Source organism: Macrosteles quadrilineatus, unplaced genomic scaffold (genome assembly GCF_028750875.1).
Source record: "Macrosteles quadrilineatus isolate MER2022 unplaced genomic scaffold, UCM_ALF_1.0 Scaffold_5__1_contigs__length_97177068, whole genome shotgun sequence".
NCBI lineage: Eukaryota > Metazoa > Arthropoda > Insecta > Hemiptera > Cicadellidae > Macrosteles > Macrosteles quadrilineatus.
The window spans coordinates 73,155,392-73,182,690 of NW_026542598.1; the positions used below are offsets into that span (position 1 = coordinate 73,155,392).

Genomic DNA, 27,299 nt, shown 5'->3' on the forward strand with positions numbered 1-27,299 from the left:
TGTAATTGCATAGCTTTATTCAAAAATAACATTACAATCATGATATGTATTTAAAATAATGCAATGTTTATAAAATCACAAAGTTAAAACTACAATTAGGCTAGTTCCGGTAAGGTTTACGTCGGTCACTACCAATACTACCACTACACTAACTCTAAATAAGGGATGTTTCACTAAGTCAACACCACATATCACAATAACACTATTAATGATAATAGTACTTGATAAATATATTTGTTTTATTAGTAATTATCAGCAATCTATTTCCTATAAATTGATTTAACGTTTGTGTGGAAAATTTGAACTACAAAAATATTTTGTTTTTGAATAGTCACAGTGGCAGCGATTGGAGAGGGGCATTTTTAGAGGAAGGAATATGTTGTATTGGTTCATATATTGATGTAATTTTTATTCATTTTATCATCACTATGCCTTCTGGATGGTTTTGCCAAGGTACTTGAAGTGGCCAATCGCTGCCACTGGAAAATTGTTTTATCTTTTAAATTTGCTGTGCTGAAAAATGTACTAGTCTGGGTTTTTAGATATATGAAACTATTAAGTGAGCCAGTACATTATTCATGTTAAAACAACCATTATTGTGGTTTATGATTTTGTTTAATTTTTTTTATGGGATTTTTAAACTTGTTTCACTTTGTTTGCTGATAGGAAATAGTTGCTCAAAATTACTTTATTTAAAGCTTAAAATTATCTTAAAGCCATTTTTTCTTTGAGTAATTTTGAAAGTAAACGTATTATTCGGTCCATGCGTACTCTATTATAAATGTACAAAAATGTGTAGCCTATATAAATTATGCCACGTACAAAAGTACTTGTTACTTTAATAGTAAAGGAAAGAGAGATCAATTATTCATAGCATTATATTTTTGGCAAGAAATAAGAATTCTGTGCTAATAGTTTTAGTATTGGTAAAGAAAAAAAGGACAACATTTATGCTTCAGTACTCAAAACTTTTGTTTGGATTATATTTCAAATAATAATTTCCAGACTCTTTAATTTTTTCCCATAAACACATATATAAGTTACATTAGTGGAGAAAGAGTTTAAAATAATTAATTCTAGTAACACTCACTCTTGCAATATCACAAGGAAAGGAAAAACAAGATTAAAAACCTCTTCAATCTGGACGTAGTTCCTTTGATCAATCAAGGTCCAAATTATTTTGATTGAAGATAGTTTTAAATACTAATCTTATGCGACTTTGAACCTTACTTTTTAGTAAGCAACAACAACATTTTGTAGTCAGTTGAACTGTTTAAACTTAATCTATTACACAAAGTTATATTATTCTTATCCAGTTATTAAAATAGGACGTACAACCGTTGTTCAGTCTTGAATGTGTTTGCTGTCAACGTTTACTTCTAGTCTTCATCGTGAATCTCCTCCAGAAGCTGACTTTTCGACCGTCTTCCTCCTCGTCGTAGTTCTGTCCTCGCTCGACAGACAACTCCCGAGTAGGAGATCCGTGGCCGGAGTCAGTATCGTCCAGTCTTGTATTGCTTGGAGTTTGCACATTTTTGCTGTCCCCACTCCCAGTCCTCAAGAAATCTAAGAAGTTTGACTCTCCACTTGTCTTTTTACCTTTCTTCTTCGCAGAAGTTCCAAAACTCAAACTTTGCAGATTCAGTTCCGCCTTCAACTGTTCAGGGGGAATGTCTTCTACTCTAAATTCGTTGGGATCTTCCACAAACGCTTGTTGTAAGTCTCTCATGATCTTCTTCCTTATTGTCTTCTTCATCGACAGGTGTCGTTCTAAATGTTTCACGTCTTGCTCAGTTTTCTCCCTTCTTCGTTGTTGTTTCTTCTTCTTCGAAGATGACGTTGTGTTCTGCTCCTCGTCACTGGTGGACCCCAGTGATATTGCGCTGTCGTTGCCTCCGTTGGTGGATATTGAACTGCTGTCGGCATTTTTGAGATTGCAGTCGTCCCAGCTCTCCCTCGAGTCTGTATCGTGGTGTTTCTCTTGGGAATTCTTCTTTTTGTCGTGGAACCCAAAAATGTCCCTCAAATGAGGAATGTTCCTCTCTGACTGATGTGCCATCTTGTGCTACCTGGAAACAAAACGAAAACTGATTAGATTTTGTAGGATAAAACTTAACTAATGAGATTATTATAAAAGTGAATGAAGAGAATAAGTGGCCCTAAAAAGGTTGAAATCTCTGGGATGGCTTCAACTAGAGCCTGAAGAGATGGGAGGAATGGACCTCCCACAGCTTCTAGGCTATGCCAAAAGTCTAGGACCGTCAGACTGAGCTGAGGGGTGCTACAAAAGATGAACAGGTCGAAGTAGCCTGAGGTAGGAGTACCCCGACCCGTCCCCACGAAAAAAGAGAATAAGCTGTCATGATGTTACGAGAAATTAGGATGGATGAGCTAAATATCAGTAAATTAGCTGCAATTGTGGCTAGATATGATATAATCGAACGCCCATCACTAAGAGATTTTTTATTGAGGGTTTAGCTTTTTAATGGAATTGCAACACAGCTATTTCCAGTTTATTGTGCACCTTCACTACAGTACCAGATTCCCTCAATCGTCACATCCAAGATCTTTTACTTGGAGGTTTTCTTCATGATCAGTCTTTGGCCCTCTCCTTGTTCTCGTTGTCCTGGATCTCATGGGAATACCCAAGAGCACATAGATGTTATCCATATTTCAAGCTCTATTAAGACTGGATTCAATTGAATGAGTCGGCAAACACTGTTGTGTCCCAACTGAAGTGAAATTTGACGTTGTCTAGTTGCAAATTGTCTGTTGATTTGTTTCTTCGGCCGGCGGAAGTGGAGGTGACATTGTGAGATACTATTGTGGTCACTTTCCCTGCCTCTGACCTCAACCAATCTCCACTCACTGTCTCCTAACTGCTCCTGGCGGTCTTGTCCTAGACCTTTCTCTTGATGCTGATTCTCTCAATCTCATAATGGCTTCCTTCCATCGGTAACGTCACTAAATGGTTGTTAGGACTGTTTACATTGCTTCCTCGTTTTCACTGACAAATGATGTTGTAGAGGGACACCAGATGATTTGGATTGTTGGACTCAAAACAATTCATTCGGATTGGAAAGTGCTAAGAGAGCCTATTAGTGGTGTCTTTGGGGTGTTCTTTGCAAGTTTACCTTGTGGTTGCCAGTAGTTTCTTTGTTTGATGATTTGCTCACATACTTCTATCCACGTATGTTTATTAGAATGAAATAAAGTATGTAGCAAGAGATCTTCATTGATTAAAACTGTTTGATTTCCATTTAATTTCATCTTGCAATTGATTGTGTCATCAGTGCATATGGGTTGAGTACTAGCAAAAATAAGAAGGGGTGTAAGGACAAAAAATGTTAACATTACCGGTACTGTACAATGTTTGGTGACAATCTAGCCAACCAGGGCCATAATTTTCGATCACTCACACATCAGCTCATGATAAAGTGTGTCTAATGTTGATAGGGTAGAAGGTAGAAAGAAAGAACAAGCCTATTACATGAGTTTTGTCTTTTCATTCTTAAAATATTTCTAGCCTTATATTTAACACGCGCTAGTTCAAATAAAAATCTCGCATTTAAAATCACATTCAGGAATTCAATTTAATTCCTAGAGACAGTGACACCTACAGTACTCGGGATTCTATTCTATTTTAAGCCAAATATGAATAAAAGGCGAGTTTGGATTGGAGTGAGATGATCTGGCAGCTTTGTTACTGACTAAGACCATCTGTTTCTAAATTACTTTATAATCGGCTGCTGAAGATTTTGAATGAAACAAAATTACTAGGACCCCATCATTGGGAGGCTAAAAACACTTGACTCAATGGAACAATCATGATATCAATCACAATGCCAATTAAACCAGAGGCAATACCGATGTCAAGTTAATGAAGCACTTGAAGCCTCAAGCTGTTGCTTCAGTCAATTGCAAAGAGAAAACAACCTAATGATGATGATGCGGGCGTCTAATGAACCCACTACTATCAACTGTGGTTAGGTTAGGTTGGTGGAGATGACTCAAAATGGTAACACGGGTTGGATATCTAGAAGTGTGCCACCTTGAAGTTTTAGCTGGGAGAATCAAGTGAGAAAGATTGATAATTGAGATTTTAATGGTAAAGTGTATGCATTTCATTGTTCCTAAAGACCCTGTCTCGTCGTGTTGTTTAATCAATTTAACAATTGAATCGACAGTGATTTACCTATTGCCTACTGTGGTCATTATTGGTATACTATTTAAACAAGAGGATGTTGAATTAGATACAGTAATACGATCTGTGTAGCTTTGTTACTGACAAAACTCAGCTGTTTGTTTAGTCAGGACCGCGTTTGTAGCTATAAGAAACCCAACCAAGGACACCCAGGGCCAGTTTCGAACAACTGACTTTTTCTCAGGATCGATGAACTGACGATCTTCTGATTATCATGAATTTATAGAGCAGTCCTTGGTCATGCTTGGTACAACAAAAGTTAATTTTTTATAAATAATCCTGTAATATTTTAATAAAAAGCTACAGTTATATCGATTACATCAGAATGGGGTAAAACCCCACTGCTGTCACTAAAGGTAAACCCGAATTTAAGTTATCTCTAGACCCGTCGTCGCCGTCATTAACACATTTACCTAATTGAGAATTAATGCCAAACGATAATTCTGAATGGCGGAAAAACGCCAGAGTGGAATCGAAGGACCACCTAAAATTGGACGGTGAGATACTGTCTTTGGTGACACACCGATGACGTCACTGAGAAAAACCACAGGTGATTGACTAAAGACACACGAAGACCGTTAGATGACTTTACAACAGGAAAACTAATCTGATAAGTGATACACATCAGTTAATCAGCTATGACGTTTAGTTTGCTTCCTAGGGCACTCTCCCGTCAAAGTTGGCGTTTGTATTTCTATTACTAAAATAAAGCAAATAAAATATAAACGCCATAACACTTGCCTTGCCTAATAAATAAATACTGTAGTGCCTTAGCAACCAAACAACAGGAAGAACGATGCTGATGAACACCGACTGTAGAAGTGGAGTGCGGCTAAGAAGCACTACAGCACTGCTTTTGTGCGACAAACTAAAATGAAAACGACATAATCGTGAGGTGACTGGGCAGTCGCTATATAGTGTAGGCTGTACAGACGGTCGTTCGGTCGTTCTAATGACCTCGGCAAAGCAAACCAGATCCCGGCCTAACCTAACCTACTGCCACTGCCACTAACCACTGACCATGGCCCCCACATTTAATTGTGGGCCCTGTTACCAGGATCTGGCTCGGGCCCCCCTACCAACCGGGGGGTCGGGGGGGTATGGAATACCCCCCAGCGTAGAGGGGGGGTCCGGGGGTCCCCCCCGGGAAAATGTTGAAAATGTCATGTATTTTAGTGAGTTTTTAAGGCAATCTAGGTATTAAATTTGTGAGTGGTAAATGGCACTTTTGCAGCCTTTTTTAAGGAAGAAAAGAGTTCTTCAATGAGTTTTATAAGACTTAAAATTACAGGAATTCAGCAATTAAAACTATTATATCAATACACAAAAGCTCCATGCCTATTAATATTTTGTCCTTTTTTTCCCTGTAAGAGGGTTTGGCTATCTTAACTGCTATAATTGTACTTTGTAATATGGAGCAGGAAAAAACTTACGTAAATTGAGTTTAACAGCTTACACCAATGAAATCATATTTTATTCAGTGACAATTTTCATCAAGAATTTTAACAATACTACATTTTTTGGGAGTGGATGCCTGAGCTGCTGAACTTGCGCCGAGTAGTCACGGAGAAAAACAAATGTGCACGAGTAATGCCGAGAATGACCGATGCTATCCAATCCATGCTTTAGTACAGTATTATACCGAGCAAATTGGGAAGAAAACTTAGGTCAAAATTATTAGGCCTACAATCTTTCATATTTTTGAAACTCCAAAAGTAAAGAATTTTTAAGTTTGTGTCAAATAACCTAGATTGCAATAATTATTAATTGAAATATTCCATGATACATAAAAGTGCAACCGGGACCAAATGTTGATAAAACAGGACAAATAAGCGTCCCGAGAGGATTTGTCGGGACGGACCAGTCCCCCTAAAACGGGACGTCTGGTCACCTTAGCTATGGTACATAGTACATGTCAATTTTTCAATGCTTTACAAATTTTATTTTAACTTATAACTATAAGGATTCATTCTTGAAACTATCAGTTCAATTATAAAACCAAACTTTGTTTATTATGGGGGGAATGAGGTAGGAGTGGCTAGGCGCCTGGCGGGAGGAAGGGGTAGAGGGAGTTTGTGGAGCCGGCCACTGGGGCCCGAGCTGGCTGTTCTGCTGTTGTTTAGTACATACGCACCTACGCACCTATAGAATTTAAATATAAACTTCCTTAGAATCAAGAATTAATACATTTTAAATTATTTAACTTTGTTTTTTGCAAAATATTTAAATATTATTTTTTTATCTTCAATGTATGAGCTGTAAAGTGATCTTCAATGGGGAAAAAAATAAAAAACAAATGGGTAGGCCCGGGCCCCCTGAGGGCCCGGGCCCTGTGACTAGAGTTGCGCCAGCCCCACCCTTGTGGGGGCCATGCCACTGACACTGCACCATAGATCACATTTCCTACGATCTAGCACACTTCCGTTTACTGATGGATGTTGATTTGTAACAGTTGGTTTATTGGTTTAAAATTGCTGTTGTCTCTAGGCTGAACTGACGTTACAGCCAAGGGGGGTAATATTCCGCCTGCGAAGAAACGTGAGAGCACTCAGGTCAATTCGCCATAGCGACGTCATTTTTGCCAGGAGGGTTAAAATCCAAGGGTTAAAATTGCGGCGACCCCTCTAGTGCTATCTGCGCTGATCAAATTGATAAACAACTATTTAAGGTTTGAGTACCGTACCATTATTATAAAATTGTACACAAACAATACAGGCACAGTTCCCACTACAGAGACCTTTCGTTTATTTTTTGTTATGGGGACTTGAAGCTTACGACTCCCAACCATCAGTCTACGACACTATAACAAAAAGGTTAGACAAAGCTTACTGATTGGCGACTAACGAGATTTGAACTCGAGTATCTAGGGCAGAAGGCGCGCAATTTCTCTGAAAAGCATTGGTCCGAAAAAATACATCTCGAAGATACTGCTTCGGAAAATGTGCATAGTCAGGCACTGCTCCGAAAAAATACAACTCGTAGATATTGCTTCGAAAAATGTGCACTGTTTCGAAAAGCGTCCGAAAATGTGTTTCAAACCGCGCCTTTCGGGGTTATGCCTTTCGTAGAGGAGTGTTTGCATAACCTTCACAATCTCCATAGCGGTCATAGTGAGACGTGGCGAATCCTACAAAACCTCCGCATCGATCTGCAAGGACCGCTATGACACAGAATCCGGTCGATCAGACACTGCCTACATAATCGCGTGACGAACAACAAACACGAAGCCAAACAGACGATCTACATGGCTGTGGCTGGGCACGGCTAACTGCGTGTCTTTGTAAATGTCAGATATTCGTCACCGTTCTATTGACAACCGTGTAAAATATCGGGAAATGTTGCTGTACCACTTCTGACACAGTGCAGTGTAGTATAACAAAAATACAAGAGAACGTGGTGAATAAGTGAAGAGTATATCGAATATTCAATATAGGTAGCATACTACCATAGGTTTGTCTTTATTTAATTAACGTCGCGATACAGGTCATTTTACACCATTTTACAATATAATGTTCAGCTATTTTACACATTTCATATTCAGCTTAAAATGCGCCACAGGCGCGCATCGCTGTCGGAGAAATGAATTGGATGTCACAATGTTACGTATTTTTATCGACTTGGAAATAAAAAGATTATTTTTAGATTTTCCTACTAAGCACTTTCGCCATGTCGACATAGGCTTGTTCAGCAGTAAGCCACAAATTGTGTCATGCAGCACTGATGGTAACCATGGAAACCAACCAAGCAATAATTCCTAGGGTGGGAACTCTGCTCAGCTTGCTAATCTTCTAACAATGGTGCGAATAGACTCTCCGTTAAATTTAGAAATGCGGGTACCACGATGACATGAGATGACGACATTGTTCGATTTTGACTTCTAGACGTGACACTTTTGATGGACTGAGTCATTTTTGTTTCCAATATGTATAATCATAGACAAAAGAATTAAATACAGACCGTCAGCCGTGCTGCGGTTACCATAGGTTCTGGCGCACACCGCTGGGAGTGCCGTATAGTTACGGCGTACGCGCTACGTAACTATACGGCGCTCCTTGCGGTGTGCGCCAGATCCTATAGTAATCATGGTAACCGAAGCACGGCTAACAGCCTAGTACGATTTGGTTGAACTCGGTTTGAAACGCAAAATATGCCATTAATGATAGCTAATGAGTAGCGTGTACAGATTAGAATGCGCTTTCACTTAAGTATAAATTATAGCACTATTACCTGTCTCAAAACTACGTTAGATCTCAAATATATTTGTTTGAAACCAAAGGTTAGCTACAGAAGCCCGACGCTTGGATACAATTATTTGCGGAATTACTATAGTGACTGATCAAGTGAATATTAGAATAAAATTATTATTTAAATATTTAAACGGCATGTTAACCAACAACATGTCCCTTTGCTATACTGGGCTGAGCCAAGGTGTATTGTTAGGTCCGATTCTTTTTATTAACTTGTTGTCTACTACTGTAACAGTAACGGCATTATACTCACTTGAATCAAAATGTTAGACTAGACTCTGGTACTGTATTCCGATTCGTACTTGTAATACATAGTAAATAGTTCATACTATCTCATCTGGGTTGGTAGTAAAAGTTATAGATATTGCCTTCAAGCCCAAAGGTTGCTGGTTTGAACAACTAATTGTTATTCTTTGTCAGTCTACTACTTGATGTTTCTCAACAGGTGTCTACGTCAGTGATGGAACTTACGCCCCAACCATTCAACAAGCGTGTCACAATTCCACTTGCGTAGAAAAACACATAAAACCACGAAACAGAAACGATGTCCAATGACAAACGTGGAATCGATTTAGTACGAATTGTGTTAAAATATCGCAATGTTGTAAAGTTCGGTTGCATAACTTTGCCAGGGTAAATAGAGCGTAGAACCACGGCGCATGGCGGATCAGCGACCACGTCTCCGCTGCTTTGCATTTTAGGCCGATCCTGTTTTTGTTTCTATCGGCGACCACTTCCCCAGGAAACAACCCGAACCGTTTGTCGGCTCTGGTGCACTTCGGATTGGCGCATCAACGATTGTAGCGGTACTTTGGGTTGACATCCGAAAACTATAGTTGTGGTTCCATTGTAGGGCAAATGATTCGCGTGTCTATGCTGACGCATAGGTTACGTCAATGAAGTCGTAAATGATATCACGAATTGTTAGATGATTTTTAAATTATACAGTAGCCTATTCGATTTATCGGATTCTAACACTGTAGGGTGTGTGTTTTAAAGTGACGATAGCTGTAGAAAAGGTGTAGATAGGGGTGGTTCATAAGCCAGGATCTTTTGTCGAGGACAGCTGGGCCTCTCAGGATTAAACCATATACCTTCTAATTATCAAGCGAGCACTATATCCCAGCTATATTCTATTTAGGTGTTCAGTTTACATTACAGACATTCCAGAAAATGATTTGGTTAAACGTGGTTAAAATTAGAAGTTACAACATACGATGGAGTATGTCAAAAACTTCTTGTATATGTACAGTAGTTGGAAGCCCACAAGACTCATGATAAGCAATGATCTCATACTAGCTAGTTCGTTAGAAGCACAAGTGCGCCTAGCATTGTGATACTGAAGTAACATTTTATAGGAACCAAATTTCAAACCACAGAAAAATATAAACACTCGAATACGTTCAGTAAATGGGAATATTTACATAAATTATACGGATGAATATGGCTACAACCTCAACATTTGTACACTTGAATTTACAAGAGTTAATAACCACCTTTGGTTTTCTTTCAAATATGCACCACTCAACATCTGCGCTGCAAAGTACATCATTAAACCTCGAAGTTGTGAAATTCGGACATTCGCAGGTGCTAACGGACGAAGAAGCTCCAGATCTGAGTTACGAAAGTGACTTTCTCCTAGTTAAGCAAGCAGCGATTCCATCTCGTGCTCTACCGTGTGTTGTGTGTGGCGCCCCCTCCGCCACCTACCGTGACTCCGCCATCTGACAGCACCGGACAGCGGACAACCCACTTGCTGCAGTTTCGCAACTGTCCCGCGAACTATGAAAAAATACATAAAACATTCTGGCGAGTAAGAAGGGGATTTTGAATATTTTCTGAAATAGAGATATGACTGAAATAGGTCTGTAGTTTTTTTGTTCCACCTACCACCATCTGACGGCACCGGACTGCGGAAAACCCACGTGGCTGAAACTAGGCTGCAGTTTCGCAAGAGTCGCTCACAAACTATGACAAGTTATGAACGGGTTTTCTAATATTTCTAAAATTGGGATATGACTGAAATAGGTCTGTAGTGTTCTTATCTACTGCCATTCTTGTTAACTCAAAAAATGTATAAGTACCTATCTCGCAAGAGTCGCAAGCCAAACGCAAAACTACGAACAGAAAATGATCCAAACAAATTTCGAGTACCTAATATTTTTCAAACTGAAGGTGTAACTGAAATAGGTCTGCAGTTGTTTTGTTCTTAAGTAGCCTACTGCCATTCTAATTTGAACTTCGAAATTTTCGTAAGTGGAGGAGCAAAAATAGAAACAAAAAGTATTTTTAACGAGCTACTAAGTTTCTTATTTTTTTAATGAAAATTTAACAAAAATATTTTTGTAGTTGGGTTTTCTAGCAACTATCTAGAACGGAAAGTAAATAAAAGAAACGTCTTATAACACTTAAAACATATATTTACGCTTATACTGTTACTCACAAGACGGTAAATATACAAAAAAATGGTAAGTGTTTTAAGTGTTATAGTGTTATGTTTTAAGTGTTAGGCCTATAAGACGTTTCTTTTATTTACTTTCCGTAAATTTAATAACACGTACAATGCTGATCAAGAAGTTACTGTCTAGAAGAAACTTAAAAATTCGCGTAAGCATCTCACAATCACGAAAATACAGACAAAAAATTGTTTAAACTAGAACCGAAGAGTGCTCGAATATGTTTGAAATGAGCTATAATTGAAATAGGCCTCCAACCGTTTCCTCTAAACTGTCGTATTTGTGTAGTGACATCACGATTACAGCTGGAGGGATAGTGCAAATCATGCCTTTGATTAATAATTGGCTATAAATGACGAAGGTCGTAAAATTGTTTGCAATGTTCCTTAGAAGCAAGGCCACACTAAAAAAGTTAGAAGCCTAGGAGAAATCGATGAAACCAACAGCCGGTATTGATTTTCATTAGTGAATGAAGAAAATTATATGTAGGGTAACAAAACAGTTAAATGATTGTGATTTATCAGCACGTTGAAAATATTTGTAATGGATGTTGGATAAACCAATTTAAAATATAGTCTAGTCAAAGTTTGTAGTAATATTAAACTAAGAATAGTAGTGTAAGATAAGTTTACAGGTAATACCGTAAGCCTCAGTAGTCTAAACCCTGACCTCAAATTTGTTATATCACAATCTTCAGTTGATTTCAATAGTGACAGATCCCACCGTGAATGACAATTACGATACGTTCGCCAATGGGAATCATTGTTAATTAATTAGTGAAATAATTATTGTGAACTGTTGTCCACAACTTCAATTGTTTTTACCAGCTGTAAACATAAATTGTACGATTATGTGTTTTATTTTGTCTCCATGGCTACAGAATATAGCCTTGACTGAATACACCACATGTGCATTTGCTCTGTGGATATTTTAAAACTATCATTTCTTTTACATTTGACCATCTTGACATTTGGATAGTGATGTTTATACGTTGTACGAAACTAAACAATTAAAATTTATGGTAGAATAGTTTCGCTGTTTTTGAACTGAGAACTGAGTGGTTAAACAACATTTTTCTCTTCTGTGAGCTCATCCTGTTGCGAAGCAGGGTAAAACTAATACAGCTGGATAACCTGTACTAAATTGGTTGTTTGTACGCTTAATTGAAGACGTTTTGAAACCAAAGAAGACCATCAGACGTATAATTATACAGCTAAATACAGGATCGCTTAACTTCTTACACTTCCTGTGTAGATTCAAAAGTCATTCAACAAAGCTCACTCTCCTTTTCTGTTTAGAACCATAGAGTATAGACCACTGTACGTTTCTTTCTCTATGTGGCCTTCAAGACTGACAGCCTAAAAGATGCCGACTAAGCAATTTGTACGATATAATAGACGTCGTTTCTAATTGCCGGCACGATCACGACAATTAAGGTATACTTAATGACCTTGTGGTAAGTCGGAGAACCCGGCAAAGCACTAAGTACTCCTTGTTGCGTTATTCTTCATTTGGTGTCTAAAATCAGCGGAGACTGGTGTGACTCTGAATATTATTAGGCGGAATTATGCAGTTAGTGTTGATGTCACGAACTAAGTACGGAAGGTGACGCAAGAAGTGCGCAGTGTTTGAGAAAATAATTATGTGTATTAATACCCCCGCCGCAGCAAACCTGCCGACTAAGCGAATTTCCATTTGTCTGAATTGATTTTCAGTTAAATATATTTTAATAACATTAGGTTTAACGAGTACCTAGGTTTGCTGTTATAAGGAAACTAATAAAGTGTGTTTTTGAGTAAAATATTGATAGCTTAGTACAGTACAAAATAAATAAATTTGCCAAGTTTGATCAAAATATATCCATAAACAAGCGAACTACAACATTTGACAATATTCTCGATAAGAATAACATGGGAATTTGAAATTTACAATTTTTTTAATTTTCTCCGTTACTAATAATCGAACAAAAATACTTTTATATACTAAATTATTTGTTTTTTTTAAGCTCTTTAAAAAAGTCTAAAGAGAAATGGGGAAATTTTGTGTTTTGAGGGTCAAAAGTGAGAAAAACCAATTTTTACCCCATAAAACCCCCCGTAAAGCCCCGTTCCCATGGTCCGATTGTGCTGGTTTGCGAACTCATTCAAGTTTATCCCGCTTTACACCTTTAAACCAAATTTCATCAAAATCGGACAAAAATTACTCAAGTTATCGCGTTCACGGACGTATATATATATATATATATATGTGTGTTTAATTATTTATTTCATTTATTAATATATATATATATAAATCTATATATATATACATATATAAAAATTTGAACGAATGGTGTTTTTGGCCTCTGGGGACATCAAAATGAAAAAGTAAATCGGTCCCGGGTCTAGGTCTTACCGTGCCACCTACGGTAATAGCTACTTCCCTATAGGGAAATTCGCTAAAAGTAAACATGTTATTTTCGGTCGTAAACTAAAGTAGTTTGCGATGGTTATGTTGTGGCAATAAATTAGTTTAACGTAGGCCTATGTATTCCTGCGATACAAGTGTCGTCATTACATTTAGGAACGTATTGCATAACACTTTTGTTTGTGAATGAAATAAATGCATACGAGTCACTTCTCTCTGAGGAATTTCTGCACGTTTCCACGGATGTGTTGTTATTGTTTAACTTATATTTCGCATGTTCATTTAAATTGGACACAAGAACCAAATTGGCACTTTCCCTGCAAAGTTAATTTGTATTGTAGTTGGTCTTCCGCGAGAAAAACCAAATACCCCGGTAATCAACCTTGATGTAGTTATAATGTCATGAAAACATCTTGCCCGCCTCAAAAAACCCCCGCATGATCTCCAAGACCAAATTTCACATAAAAAGTATAAATAGCCAAAGGTGACGGGAATGTTTTTGGAGTGAAAGTGAAGGGATCCTGGACCCGAGGGCAGGGCGGAAGAAAGCTGGAAGAAAGGTGATCTAGTCCCGTAATATGCAGAAGACATGAACTCCGGGACAGCCACACAGGCACTGAGGTAGCTTACAAAATGTAGTGGAATCACACAGATGCATTAATGTGTGTGAGGGCTTAAAAAGTCTATCGAGGCTGCAACTTCTTTAATGTAATCGTTGGTTAAATTCTAGGAAAAATCCAGTAGCTTTTAGATAGTTAAAAGTTGGGCCCAGATGTCCTTGATCATTGGGCTTTTAGGTAATTACTAATTAAACAGCTGATCTTAGTCAGTAGCTAAACTACTCAGATAATCTCACTCTAATCTACACTCGCCTTGCATTCGTGATCAAAATGCGCACCCAAGTGTCTCTCAAAGAATTGATCTGAGTCTTTCTTTATCCCATAAAAATGAGTAGTTCAATACAGTACTATGAAATGCATAACCCCCTAAGCTTCGGTTTACGTGCAGGACCCCGACTCCGCCCCTCCTTAATCGTGCCTTAAATTTTCTACTCGTGTCGTACTGTACAATACAGTAGTCTAGTCATTTTACTAGTGAAACTGTCGAAACTCCTTACTTTTATAACTCATTGTTTGAGATTGGTATTAGTACCATATGGCCATACCATATGGATTACCATAATAATCATATGGCTGGAAATCGAATTATTATGGGATGCACCAACCCACCTAAAATCAATTTGACAAAGTGCACGGATTATGGGGGTGCTACACGCAACCTATTGCTGTTGGATATGAGATAGATTTGTTGTCTATACCGTACCGATAAAATTTTCCCTGGGAGGTGTCAAGTGCATTTCCCTGGATTTTTTCGCACCTATGCCATTAAATCTGGGGTTCCATTTCTGAGTTGTGTAACTAATTTAATTTCAGTCGATAATTGGATTGCTTGAATAAAGTTGTAATATCAGGAACTCTCTAAATCTGAATTTAGCTCTCTAAATCTGAATTTAGAGAGTTGTCAATTTTTAAAACAACATAATTTATATTAGTATTTTTTTAGCTACAGTATATAGTTTTCGAAATAATTATTAGCTTAAATCATGCTAAAACCCGTGCTGAGTGAGCCAAGAGAAGCTTGGAGTTTATACGTTCTTAAAGATAAAAAAACTCTTAGTTCACAAGTAAAGCGATGAATTAGCAAAGTCAAACTTTCGCAATGACAATAAGTGCCTTACCATTGTTTATTGTTTAGTTCCGTCAACATTCTACAACGATTGTCAAGAATTACCACAGATATAATAACGCATTACACTTGTTTAGCACTTCATTATTTTACCGTTAGTTGAAGTTATTACACCATTGAGAAATCTTGAAGGTTTGGACGGTTGCAATAAGTTGTTCGTGGTTCAATTATAGCGAAGTGATCCGGTTACGCTCGGAAAATAGCAGAAGGGGGCAAATTCTTAGTTTGAAAAAAAGCTTGTTGTAATGTAGAAATAGTTATATTTCACTACTAGTCACGAAAGTGACCCATAACGAGCCCCGAAATGGGACTTTCGTGAAGAAGAGTATTAAACGAGTATTGAAAAGGTATTACACCAAACTAAAAAAAATACCCCCGCCGCAGCAAACCTGCCGACTAATCGAATTTCCATTTGTCTGAATTGATTTTCAGTTAAATATATTTTAATAACATTAGGTTTAACGAGTACCTAGGTTTGCTGCTACAAGGAAACTAATAAAGTGTGTTTTTGAGTAAAATATTGATAGCTTAGTACAAAATAAATAAATTTGCCAAGTTTGATCAAAATATATTCATAAACAAGCAAACTACAACATTTGACAATATTCTCCATAAGAATAACATAAGAATTTTAAATTTACAATTTTTTTAATTTTCTCCGTTACTAATAAACGAACAAAAATACTTTTATATACTAAATTATTTGTTTTTTTAAGCTCTTTAAAAAGGTCTAAAGAGAAATTGGGAAATTTTGTGTTTTGAGGGTCAAAAGTGAGAAAACCCAATTTTTACCCCATAAAACCCCCCGTAAAGCCCCGTTCCCATGGTCGGATCGTGCTGGTTCGCGAACTCATTCAAGTTTATCCCGCTTTACACCTTTAAACCAAATTTCATCAAAATCGGACAAAAATTACTCAAGTTATCGCGTTCACGGACGTATATATATATATATAAAAAAAAAAAACAAGAAACTGCCGTGGGCTCAAAGTGACGCCAATTTCTCTAGAACCACGTCAGTTTGGAGCCAGGTTTTGAAGCCAGCAGTGGCCTCAAACTGACGCGCCACACGTGAACTTGGCTCCAAAGTGACGCGTATTTCTCGATATATATATATATATATATATATACATATATACATATATACAAATTTGAACGAATAGTGTTTTTGGCCTCTGGGGACATCAAAATGAAAAAGTAAATCGGTCCCGGGTCTAGGTCTTACCGTGCCACCTACGGTAATAGCTACTTCCCTATAGGGAAATTCGCTAAAACTTCAGTTGTAACTTTGTTGATGTAAGGCAAAGTATTGTTTGTGTAGCGAAAGTAATGTTTATGTAGAGAAAGTAATGTTTACGTCAGGAAAAGTCAGCTGATCACTATTTGTTTTTGGTGTATGGAAATTGAAGATTTTCGAAGATCCCAGCTGTATGGAAATGGGATATTTCCGAACACAGAGTGATGATAAAGATTTTAGGCAAAACAACAGCAGGGTAAATAACGAAAACTATATTTTATACATTGCTGATTCAAAACACAAATAAAGCATGATAGTTCGTGTAGAATTTCTAGTCCTGCGAGAAAATGTTTCGATAATTTTCGATTTTCTGTTTCAGAACGGGAAACACAGCTAAATTTGAAAAAAAAAACAAGATCTGCATTTAGATAATTTAAAATCTTGTTCCACCATGAATGGATTTCTATATTTTCCTATCTATATTACTTTGTATAAATGTTTGCATGCTATTGAATGTCGTTTTGCACATTTCAAGTGCACTCTATCAACAACTGTGATTGGCATTTCATTGAGTCGAATGTGTTGTTTTATTTGCATGCCAATTCTGCTTACCAATACAAAAACGGAAAACGTATAAGGAGACCCGTGGGCGCAGAGAATTAAACAATAATCCTGAATTGTAGAGCTAGGTAGGAGATTGTGGCTAAGCTGGAATACGTGCTAAGATAAGGACCAAAGTTTTAAAATTGTGTGGATGAGGCAACAATTAAAGCTGATGGAAATACCATGGATTATTGAATGACCAAAGCTAAACCCTAGGAAAGTAGATAATCAGTGGTAGGCAAACACGCAGAATAAATACGGTCTCAGTATTACTTCAAACTTGGAATACGATGTATACAAAATTTGGTGGTTGGTATAAGTACAAAACCAAAACACCAAAAAAGTACAGTATACCTTTTCATAATTCATCAATTTTAAATTAATATTTCCCTGTAAGTCTACAGAGTTAGGAGTATTATACGAATGCCAATATATTTTAGCAGAGCATTCTTTTCTGCTAAAACAGAAATTACGTCTCTACTCGGCCAGAAAGCCTTGCAAAGAAGAAACAAAGCAATACAAAAAGTTGTTCCTGATAGCGTACTGATGTTGTGCAAATTATGACGTCCAAACGTTTATTACAGCTAAACATTAAACCGATGCCTAATAATCGGTTGCTAAACAGCGGAAACTGTAATTGATGCCGTGAACGTCGATGTGGCAGACCGGTGGGAATGTTCTCCTAGCGATGTCAGACAATTGGAAATGTTCACTGATATTTACAGGTGTCATAGACAATTATTGTCTTCTCCTTTAACCTATGCTGGTACATAAACATCAACTGGATCTTTTACAGGGGACCCTGCAATTCTTTAAGTTCAATAACACCCTTTACGTTCCTAGGACATCCGAGGATCTACCGCAAAAGGTCCAAATAATTGAGGTACAAAAATAAATTAAATCATGCTGCAATTCCCTAAAACTCCTTTACTAGTTTCAAGACTTTTGATCAGTTTCGTCAAACTTAAACCTTTTTCGATTCCACCCTAACAAGTCGATAGATAATCTTCATGGTTCAGAATTGGACCCAGCTGTCCTCGACTATTGTGCTGCTAATGAATGGCCTGTAACGAAGTAACAAAGTCAAGTCATCTCCACCATCTTGCACTCATATTTCATCCAGATTTGGGTTGAAATACGTCTTATTGCAGCCAAATATCGAATAAATAAAATGACTCTTTAAGATACTGTTTCTTTGACACAGGTTTTCAGAAGCACCATTGTAAAATGCCCTAGAGTAATAAATTTTACTTTTTTCCTAGTTGTAAAATTACTCTTTAAAATTGTTACTGTGACTGATTTTTTGCTCTCGATTAGCCTTTCACGTTATGGATTAAAAAAGAAAAATTTCATTCCCAACCCAAGGAAAACATTGTGGGGTGCTTCTACTATTATGTTTATTTAAGCGAGAACAATTCTCCGTTTTCCAAAGCTGGGTACCCTCGTACTACTGTAATATAGTTCCTACCATTGGAAATAACAAAAAAGAAATCTTAAACGATAAACTGTTTCCAGGGTTCTTACAAGATTTTGAACTTTGTAATTGCAATTATTGTGTAAATGAATCGACAGTGATTTCTTTTAATAGCAAAGTTGAAAACATGACCATAGGGTTGTTTCCCGGCATAAAAATTTTAGTTTTCACCCAATGAATGTTTAGTAAGAAGATATTGGATGACTTGGTTATATTTGTAATATCCTCCATTTATCCTTTGTTTGGCATTAAATTATTAAATACGCCCCCATTGCTTCCAAACCTGTCACGAATTCTGACGTTGTGACATTCAAGGTCGTTCTATTAAATGTCGAGAAACTACTATCAATATACAGTCTATTAATATATATCGATGGAAACTACGACAGGCGATTTCTGGCGATCTTATAAGATTTACGTGATTTAAAATTCTTGTTAAATGTTATGCTATTCCTCTTACTGGTAAAGTTTGAAGTGACAACCAAGTGTACAAAGAGCGATTTCAGTGCGATAATTTTAACATATCCTTAATTTGTGTTTTCCCATTATTTCGTCGCGTCAGTGTGGCAACACTGGTACCGGTACCCGGTCAGACCGGTCCGGTACCGGTTGTCCTAGCGCATCCGCCGTCTATTTGCGGTAGTTTCGGTTTTGTACTCGTGAGATCGATTGGTATTACGGTATTACAGTACCTGGGTGAGTCGATTATTCGTTTCAATCGATTTTGAAAATAATTAAAGATTAATACAGTTTAATTGCGAGCACAAATAAGTAAGTTCATGTTTAATTATTAATAGTTGTTTATACGGATGTCCATTGTCCTGAATTATGAGTTTTAGTGTGTGATGAAAGTAATACTCTACTTGTGTCACATTCACAAATATAAGTCATTTAGTCCCAATCATCACAGATCTTGACGAGACCTTAAGCCTGTATTCTCCGAAGCGTTTTAACGGGTTTACCTAAGCGCACCCGAATTGAGCTGTATTTAACTGATATAAACCGAGTATTTGTGTTTTATAGATAAATGAGAAACCGGGAGCGAATGTCATGAAAAAATAAACAAATTTAAAATATCGGGAAGTGTTCTGTACTGATCCTTACTTTTCTTCTAAATCTTGCTGTTTCGTTTGGGCCGTGAAACAAACTAAATGGCCTTTATTCGTGTACCTACCTAAATGCTAAATATTGTATAGATTTTCTGTTGTTGGTTCTTTTCATAGCAGTAGTTTTCTATCACATTTCACCTAACATAATACATCATATCCCAGGTCTAAAATATATCAGTGCTTAACCTAACCTATCTAAAGGTAAGTTAACAGAAAACCCCGCTTGCAGTAGGGACATTACTTGAAGTAAAAACACAGGAGAAAGAAAATGGAAACCCCACGAAAACAATGAATTAACATGTGACAAATGCCACAACTGAAGGTGAAACTGCCACTAACCATGACGTCCCACCTGGACCGCTGTGGGACAACCATGGGACACCGATGGGACACCGGCTTCCAACATGGGACTCGTGCGAGTCGGCGCGGGCGACTTTTACCAACCACTCGCCGGGAAAGGCTATAATCACGTGCGGTAAACACTTTGCAGTGGTCAATCCCATCTGATTTGGGATTTCTACGCCGACACACATACTCAGATGTGAGATATGAAGGATTTCTAATTGGATTTAGCTTTCGATCCAGTGAAAACCGGTCATTTTCAACTCGTATGGTTATGGAAATCATGTATAATTGTTGAGATTGTCAAAGTGTGGTTGCGGCCTATTGGATTTGAATCGTGCAAGAACACCTCTCAATTGTAAAACCAGAATCATCTTGATGTGGTTTTCATGAAAACGTTTGAGTGCGCTGTATCGGCTTAAAAGTTTCTCTCTAATTTTTAGGCAGAATATTACGAGTTGTGATTTGCTTTGTGGTTACAATAAAAGAGGAAAGGCAAGTGTTTACAATACTAATACTGTATAACGTTAGATTTGGTTAAATGGTTTTGAGATTAGTTTTAAACACAAGAATCAAATCGTAAACAAAATGCCCTTTATCATGAATTTTCGAGCATAAGTATTCCTATACCTATAACGATAACGGAGTATTTTAATCTAGAAATGTTAAACCAAACAAAATGAACTGAAGTTTTCCACAAAAAATCCTACTAGACAATACTGATACTTTCACAGCGTAGGCCTATATTATAAACTATGACCGTAGCAAAATATTTCAACTTAAGATTCAAATATAAATTGAAAAATAGGACTTTGCCACAGGATCTCTAAGGAGCTCAGGAAGTATTGAATGGTCTGTATGAAAACGAAAAGCATAAAAAAAATGTTTACAATAGCTTTGGTAAAATGTCTAAATTTGTTTTACACTGCCACACAGCTGATTAAAAACAAATCTAATAGAATATCTAAAGAAATATAATAGACATTTTGACATTTTGTAAAACTATAATAAGTTTATATTATAGTTTATACCATCAATTATGTCAAATACGTGTCATTTTTTAACCTTTAGAGGTTTGGTTGAAAAATATAACCCAACTCCCCGGTAAAGCTACCGGCAAAATCAAATCAACTCATTACCCGTGGTTAATTACGGTTTAATTGTATTCGATTAGGGCTAGGAAATCGTCACGTTGGTGCATGTTGGACCTTGAGCCATCTCTGGGAACAATACTTTACCTCCCACGTCCGACGTCAGCCTCGAGGTAACTTATCTCCATTGTGTGGAGGTAACAGGGATGATAACAGCTGATCGTAGACAAAGAGAAACATATCAGCGTTGGATATCACTAATTTCACCTAGCCGTGTTTATACCTCGAGTACGTGGATTACCAGTGCTTTTCGAGCGGAATGAACCGAGAATGAATAAACAAATAGTTTGGATATGTTTTAGAAACAGAATTGATTACAGATTACAGACTTTCAATTGACCAATTACGATAAAATTTTATTTTTTAGTTTTACAAAAACATAGCCTCTTCTAGTACTATGCCCCGGCGAGAAAAAAATGTCCCTATCCCGGCCCATATTACCCATTCCCGGCCTATATTAACGAAACAGCTGTTGACAACAAATTAATAATGAAGCATTTGAGCAATGTTTATGTTTACCCTTTTGTTATTACTAAACATGGAAACAGGTTAGCCGTTGCGCGTTGCGACGTTGCCATACATCACCTTGTATTAGAGGTGGCTATGAAAATATTATATTTTTTACTGTTTTATCAGCTGGGTGTAAACTTAAAGTATTAAACGAAACAAACGAAAACATCGGAGTTATTTTTTTCGTTGCCATAGTGATTACCAAAGATATAGAGACTACCAAAGATCTTCTTGTACGACAGAAAAAGCGGTGGGCCCAACTGGTCAAAGTCCTACATGGTCCTACTTTTCAAATATTTAAAATTATAGTTGAAAAATGAGATATATATTATATAACCAATTCTAGAATGGCGGTTTAATTTTATTTACCAACATAAACATATTTAATATATTGGGATTTGCGTGGAAACCATTAAAAACATTAAAGCAGCTTAGGAAGCCCGAGAAGTAAGGCCCTAAAGATCGGGAATAGAAAAAAAATTCCAAAGAATAAATTCCTAATTTTCACGTCGATCGGATAATTTGGCTGGGCATTGCATAAAGACAATACATACGAAAACGTGCATTGTATTGCATAAGAAAAAAATATTACACAGGCAGATTATTGAACAATGGAATATTATCCATTACCTTCTTTTGGTGCACTGGCTGAAAACCATACCTATTTTGTTCATACTGTACATGTAAAACATTCATATTTCTAACATTACTCATTAAGTTATAGAACAATTTAAATGTTGTAGATTATTACATTTGCATTTGTATAGTTAGTTTGATCCATTAGTGGCATAATGAAATACGGTGAATTGTAACACGCGTACCACCAAACATATGTTCGATTCAACAGCTGAGTCGATGTAGGTGGAGGTCTACACTAGTTACACGGTTTGTTTGCCTATGATAACACCTGTGTATCTTTCCATGGCCTCGATAACTTCTACGAATCTTCTGACATTTACAACAGCTAGGAGATAAAAATATATGACACTTCTGTACAAGTGTGAGATTGAGATAACTAGGAGATTGTAATTGGTTAATAACCCCGCTACAGCAAATCAGCAGACAACGCAAAATCCCATTTTAATTGGAGTTTTACTTAAATATTGCCTTAAACATGTCAGATTGGTTCACTACTTAAATGACATTAGTTGAGTACTTAGGTTTGTTAGTACGGAAGGTAATGTTTGTTTAGTAAAATTGTAATCCCAGGTTAATATGAAATCATGCTATTAAGCGTACAACAACGCTTCAATAAACTAAATTGTTTGTTTACAAAATAGTATGGAGAAAGAATTACGAAGTTTTATGTTTTCAGGGTCAAAAATGGGAAAACCCACTTTTTCTTTTTACCCCTATAAAACACCGTTACGAGAGACCGATCATGGTGGTTCGTGAACTCATACGAATAAACATAGCCACGTTTGTGCCAAATTTCATCAAAATCGATTCATTTTTGCTCAAGTGCTAACGGACATGTGGTATATGTATGGATTTTAACGGTGATTTCGACCTTTGGTGCGTCAAATCGAAAAAGTATATAAGTCTATCATGGTCTCGGTATTACAAGATACCTAAGGTAAATACGTCATTCCTTATGTTAGATTCGCCGCAAACAGCTGAATAGTAAAAAGTTTTGAATATTTGAGCGCAACAAGCTAAGTAGGATAAGTTAGGTTGGTAAGGTCGATATATGGATCTGACATCATAGTGACGTAACTTGAGTAACCTCTATACCTCCTACTCAGCTGTGGTAGATACTACAGTGGATACATTATGGAATTCTCTGTCGAATAATCTTTAGACAATATTGTGTCTTGTGACGAAGTGTAAATTATTATTTCCAGTCTTACAGACACGCCATAACTACCATTTAATTGAAAAAGTGAACTACACTTGGTATTTTAAAATGAGAATGCGAAGAGAGTGTGTGAGTAGAGTCAGATGACATGTGTAGCATTTGTTACTGACTAAGATCAGCTGTTATCTGGATAATTTACTAATACTGGTAGCCCTATGAAGGACAGCTGAGGTCTCGAACCACCGAAAAGCTACTGGCTTTTCGGTTTTCCAGGATCGAAGTAGGAACGTTTTGATTGCCATGTCAGAACTATAACCGCCTAGTTACCCAGCTAAACAGGGTGAACAACTTTGTGCACCCATTAATCTCAGAAACTATTCGATTTAGAGAAAACACAAATGTTGAATTAGAATCTAAATGTAATTTTAAAACGATTTTACTCTTGACTTTTTCTCTAAAGCTACTACTATAGGAGTAACAGCGTGTTACACCTTGGAAAAAGTTGCTGTGTACATTATTTTATGTATCCTGTAGCTAAAAGAGTAGGAAGTGAAAATAAGTATTGGAACTGTGTCTATTTGTTTACATAAAATACAGGGTGTTCCATGATAAAATAGTTTAACTTCTCAGTTTCATGTTTACTTTAAATCTAATAGTAGAGATACCAATGATAGCACCGTTAAATGGTTTATCCTGCATGTAGATACGCAAGTATTTATTTATTTTTACAGTAAACACAATTTTTACAATAAATTTTGCACTTACATGTGACAAGATGCATTTTTTACATGCTGTTGAATATTGTGTAGCTATATACAGTGATACATGCAATAATGAATTTCACACATGTTGACCATGTATTTTACTGAGGAATCTCATAAAGTATCTAAAGAACACTAATCTGAGACCAGGCTGCCACTTATAACCGCGTTTTGCGAAGACATTCATCGACGCAAGTACCATTTCACTGTTAAACTACCATTTTATGTTTTAAAATATACGGTATCGTGAAAGTTTAAAAAATGTTTTCGTCACTATTCAACATATTTGATATATTTAACATCTCTGTCTAAAAACATAAATGTGTGCATTCCACATGTAGGCTGTATGATTTTATCTCGGGAGGAGTGCTTACCGAAGTAAAAAATAAATTGAACACTGAACTTTCAACAAACTATTAGTAAAAATGCTATCAAAACTCACCAAGCGACACAAGAAACTCGGTATTCTTCACGTGATGAACACAATCAAAAGCAAACAAATGACAGATGCAAGTCCCAGGTAAACACACAGGCGCTTGCGTCGTCGTTGCTAGGTTACATGATAGCAGCCCCTGGCTATGTAGGGGTAGTGATAGGGATCAGGTACAGAGAATAACCAAAATGTTATGTTTGAATAACCATAATCTACATATTTAAACTACGACTGACATTATCGAAGGTGCGCAAACCACTAAACCGATTGGTCTGTAATTCGATCGAATTTCATAGTGAACTCCGTTTTGAGATTGAATTAGCTGAAATTCACAAAAGATTCATCCCTATCTCGGTCAGAATTTAGTAGATAATTTGTTTTCCATTTCTCGAAGTCTGCTATAAAAATCCCTAGATAAAATGCATTTTGGGTTTCAATCATATTCCGAAACCAGAAAGAGGTCCCGCGGTGTAGAAAAGGTATTTAAGTTTTGAAAATGGCTTCTTACTTCTTAATTTCTACTCGAATCAATCAAGTTCTGTTTTTACTCGTATTTTTGTTAAAAATACTTAAAAGTTATAAAAAGTAGAAACGTCATTTCACAGAGGTTATATTGTAAGAACGTGTTTTTTGTACATGAGAACCTCGATTAACAAGACTCTTATGGGGATTATTTAATAAGATTTGTTATCAAGGTTGACTTCTTAGCGAGGTATGGAGAAACAGGTGATAAGGGGTAACATAATTTAAAGACGAGGGTCTTGTTATAGAAGTACAGATGTAAAATAAAATATTGTTGAAGTTCAAATGTCAAAACAAATCCATAAAGGTCTGGGGGAGTGATTAGCGTCCCAGCCTCATTGCAGAGTGGCGGGTTCGATCCCCGGCGTATCCGCATAAAATAAGAGTGGTTAAGTACGGAAGGGGTATTAAAAATGCTCTATTTAATGTCAATAAGTGTCTTTCGAGCATATAAAAAATACTAAGTGAATAATTTCAACTTTTCCAACAAAACAAATTGACAAGGGCCAGACCTTTTTCTCAGATTTTTTGCGTTTTTGTTTGGACTCAAACGTTAAATACTTTGGAAACACGTTAAGCTTGAGCAATTTGTTATAAACATTTAATCAGAAATAAGTATTCCACTACTTGTCCTAATTCTTATTAACAAAAACACAGTGTTACCATTAAAATAAAAATGGACTTGAAATCCGATTTGAGGAATCGATAAGTCCTTGGCACATTGGCGCCTTCTGTCTACTTGATGGCCCTTATCAATTCGTAACATAAGGAGGTAATTAGATATTCTAACCACGGTTAAGTCGACAAATAGCCAAGGGCAAAGCAAGGTCGGTTGGAGGGAAGCCATACATAAATAGTGTCTAAATTTTTACGTTTCGTAGCTTTACATTGTGTTTAGGGGTGAATTTTCTCATACTTGGATTTGGTCGGGTTTGGAGTACACCAGTGTTACTGAACAGTTTCGTGACTAAAATACACTGTTTTGATGTTTCGGATTCAATCTCAATCTCGATGCAAGTTGACGTATTATTATCATCAGAATCGTCTCTGTTCGCATGTGTCTCTCACTCACAAACTTTTCTCTGAGACGCGGACTCAAGAAAAGTTTGTGAGTGTTGAGAAGCATTTTTGTTTGGACACATTTACTTAATTAGGCTATGTAAAAAAGTATTAGTTCGTATTTATAAGGGAAACTAAGTGAAGTCAACTCGTGTTGATGACCAATACAATACCAGGACTATCATTTGGCACTCGTACGTAGAAGTATACTTTTCTGTGGTACTTGGTAGAACAAAAACAACTGACTGTAACAAGACTGGAGCCAAAGTTGGTAAAACAGTTTTATGGTTTAATCATTTAAATAGTAAAGCAAACATTAACCATTTATCAGTTACATGAATAAGTAGTTTTTCCCATAAACCGATACCGGTAAAGTAAAAAAGTAAAAGTAAAGTAAAGTTGTCGTCCCCACAACTACCTGCATAGTCTGCAAAACATTAAATACATGTTTATAAACCATTATGACAAATTAGTCAGAAATTTTACGTCATCAAGCATCAGATAAACTAATCGAGAACGACGAAAACTAAACCTACTATTCAAAGGTGTTCGACCTCAAATTAAAACAATCAACGGGAAACCCAGAGAAACAAATTAGGAAACACAGTTCAAAGAATCGATTAGACAAGGAGTGAAATTTAACACTTTACATTGTAAAGTTTACAATACAATCGGAAATAAGCAAGTCGAGGCGAGGACAAGGTAGGCAAAAGCCTTGAACGTTGGCGTGAAGGCGAGGCAAAGGTGAACGTTACCTTAGTCAGCTGACGAAGTCCTTAATCAGCTGATCAATGTGGTCATCCTCATTGTTGCTGTGGAAGAACTACAAACACTGTTCAACAATCTGCACTAAATATCCAACAATGGTTTATTTATCGATATTGGCAAGGTTTGGCACGCTAAAGATTTCAACGACCACTGATTACTGTTAGATCCACGAAGCAAGACAAAGACAGGACAACTAACGGGACAGTCGCGGCTCTGGAAGAGTGAGAGAGCAGCATAAGCAGCTTCGGCAGCGGTGGTTGCTGAGGAGAGACTGGCGACAGTGTTGCCACTAACAGCGGTGCAGTGGTGCCAACCTGTGCTCAACAATAGGTACGTCGATTGGGTGACGTCACTTTCCAGCTACAGCTGATGTTGGTAGATGACTCCGCTATTGTTGGAATTGAAGAGAGCTAGAGAGTTGTCTTTCTGTAATTTTTCCTTTTTGCCACAAAGCAAGTTGCGAGAAAAGGTGTTTT

General features: G+C 37.0%; 1 protein-coding gene across 1 annotated transcript; it reads right to left on the reverse strand.

Moving 5' to 3' along the window:
• Positions 1 to 27,099, reverse strand: LOC128995849 (uncharacterized). Its single transcript, XM_054420870.1, has 2 exons — positions 26,811 to 27,099; positions 1 to 2,069 (listed from the first exon to the last, which is right to left on the reverse strand). The coding sequence occupies exon 2, from the start codon at positions 2,057 to 2,059 to the stop codon at positions 1,367 to 1,369; it is 693 nt and encodes a 230-aa protein (XP_054276845.1). The 5' UTR covers positions 2,060 to 2,069; positions 26,811 to 27,099; the 3' UTR covers positions 1 to 1,366.
• Between the last annotated feature and the right edge of the window lie 200 nt (positions 27,100 to 27,299).

What these genes read in the sequence shown, in the direction of transcription:
- LOC128995849 (XM_054420870.1), bottom strand. Translation starts at nt 2,059, where the DNA reads ATGGCACATCAGTCAGAGAGGAACATTCCTCATTTGAGGGACATTTTT.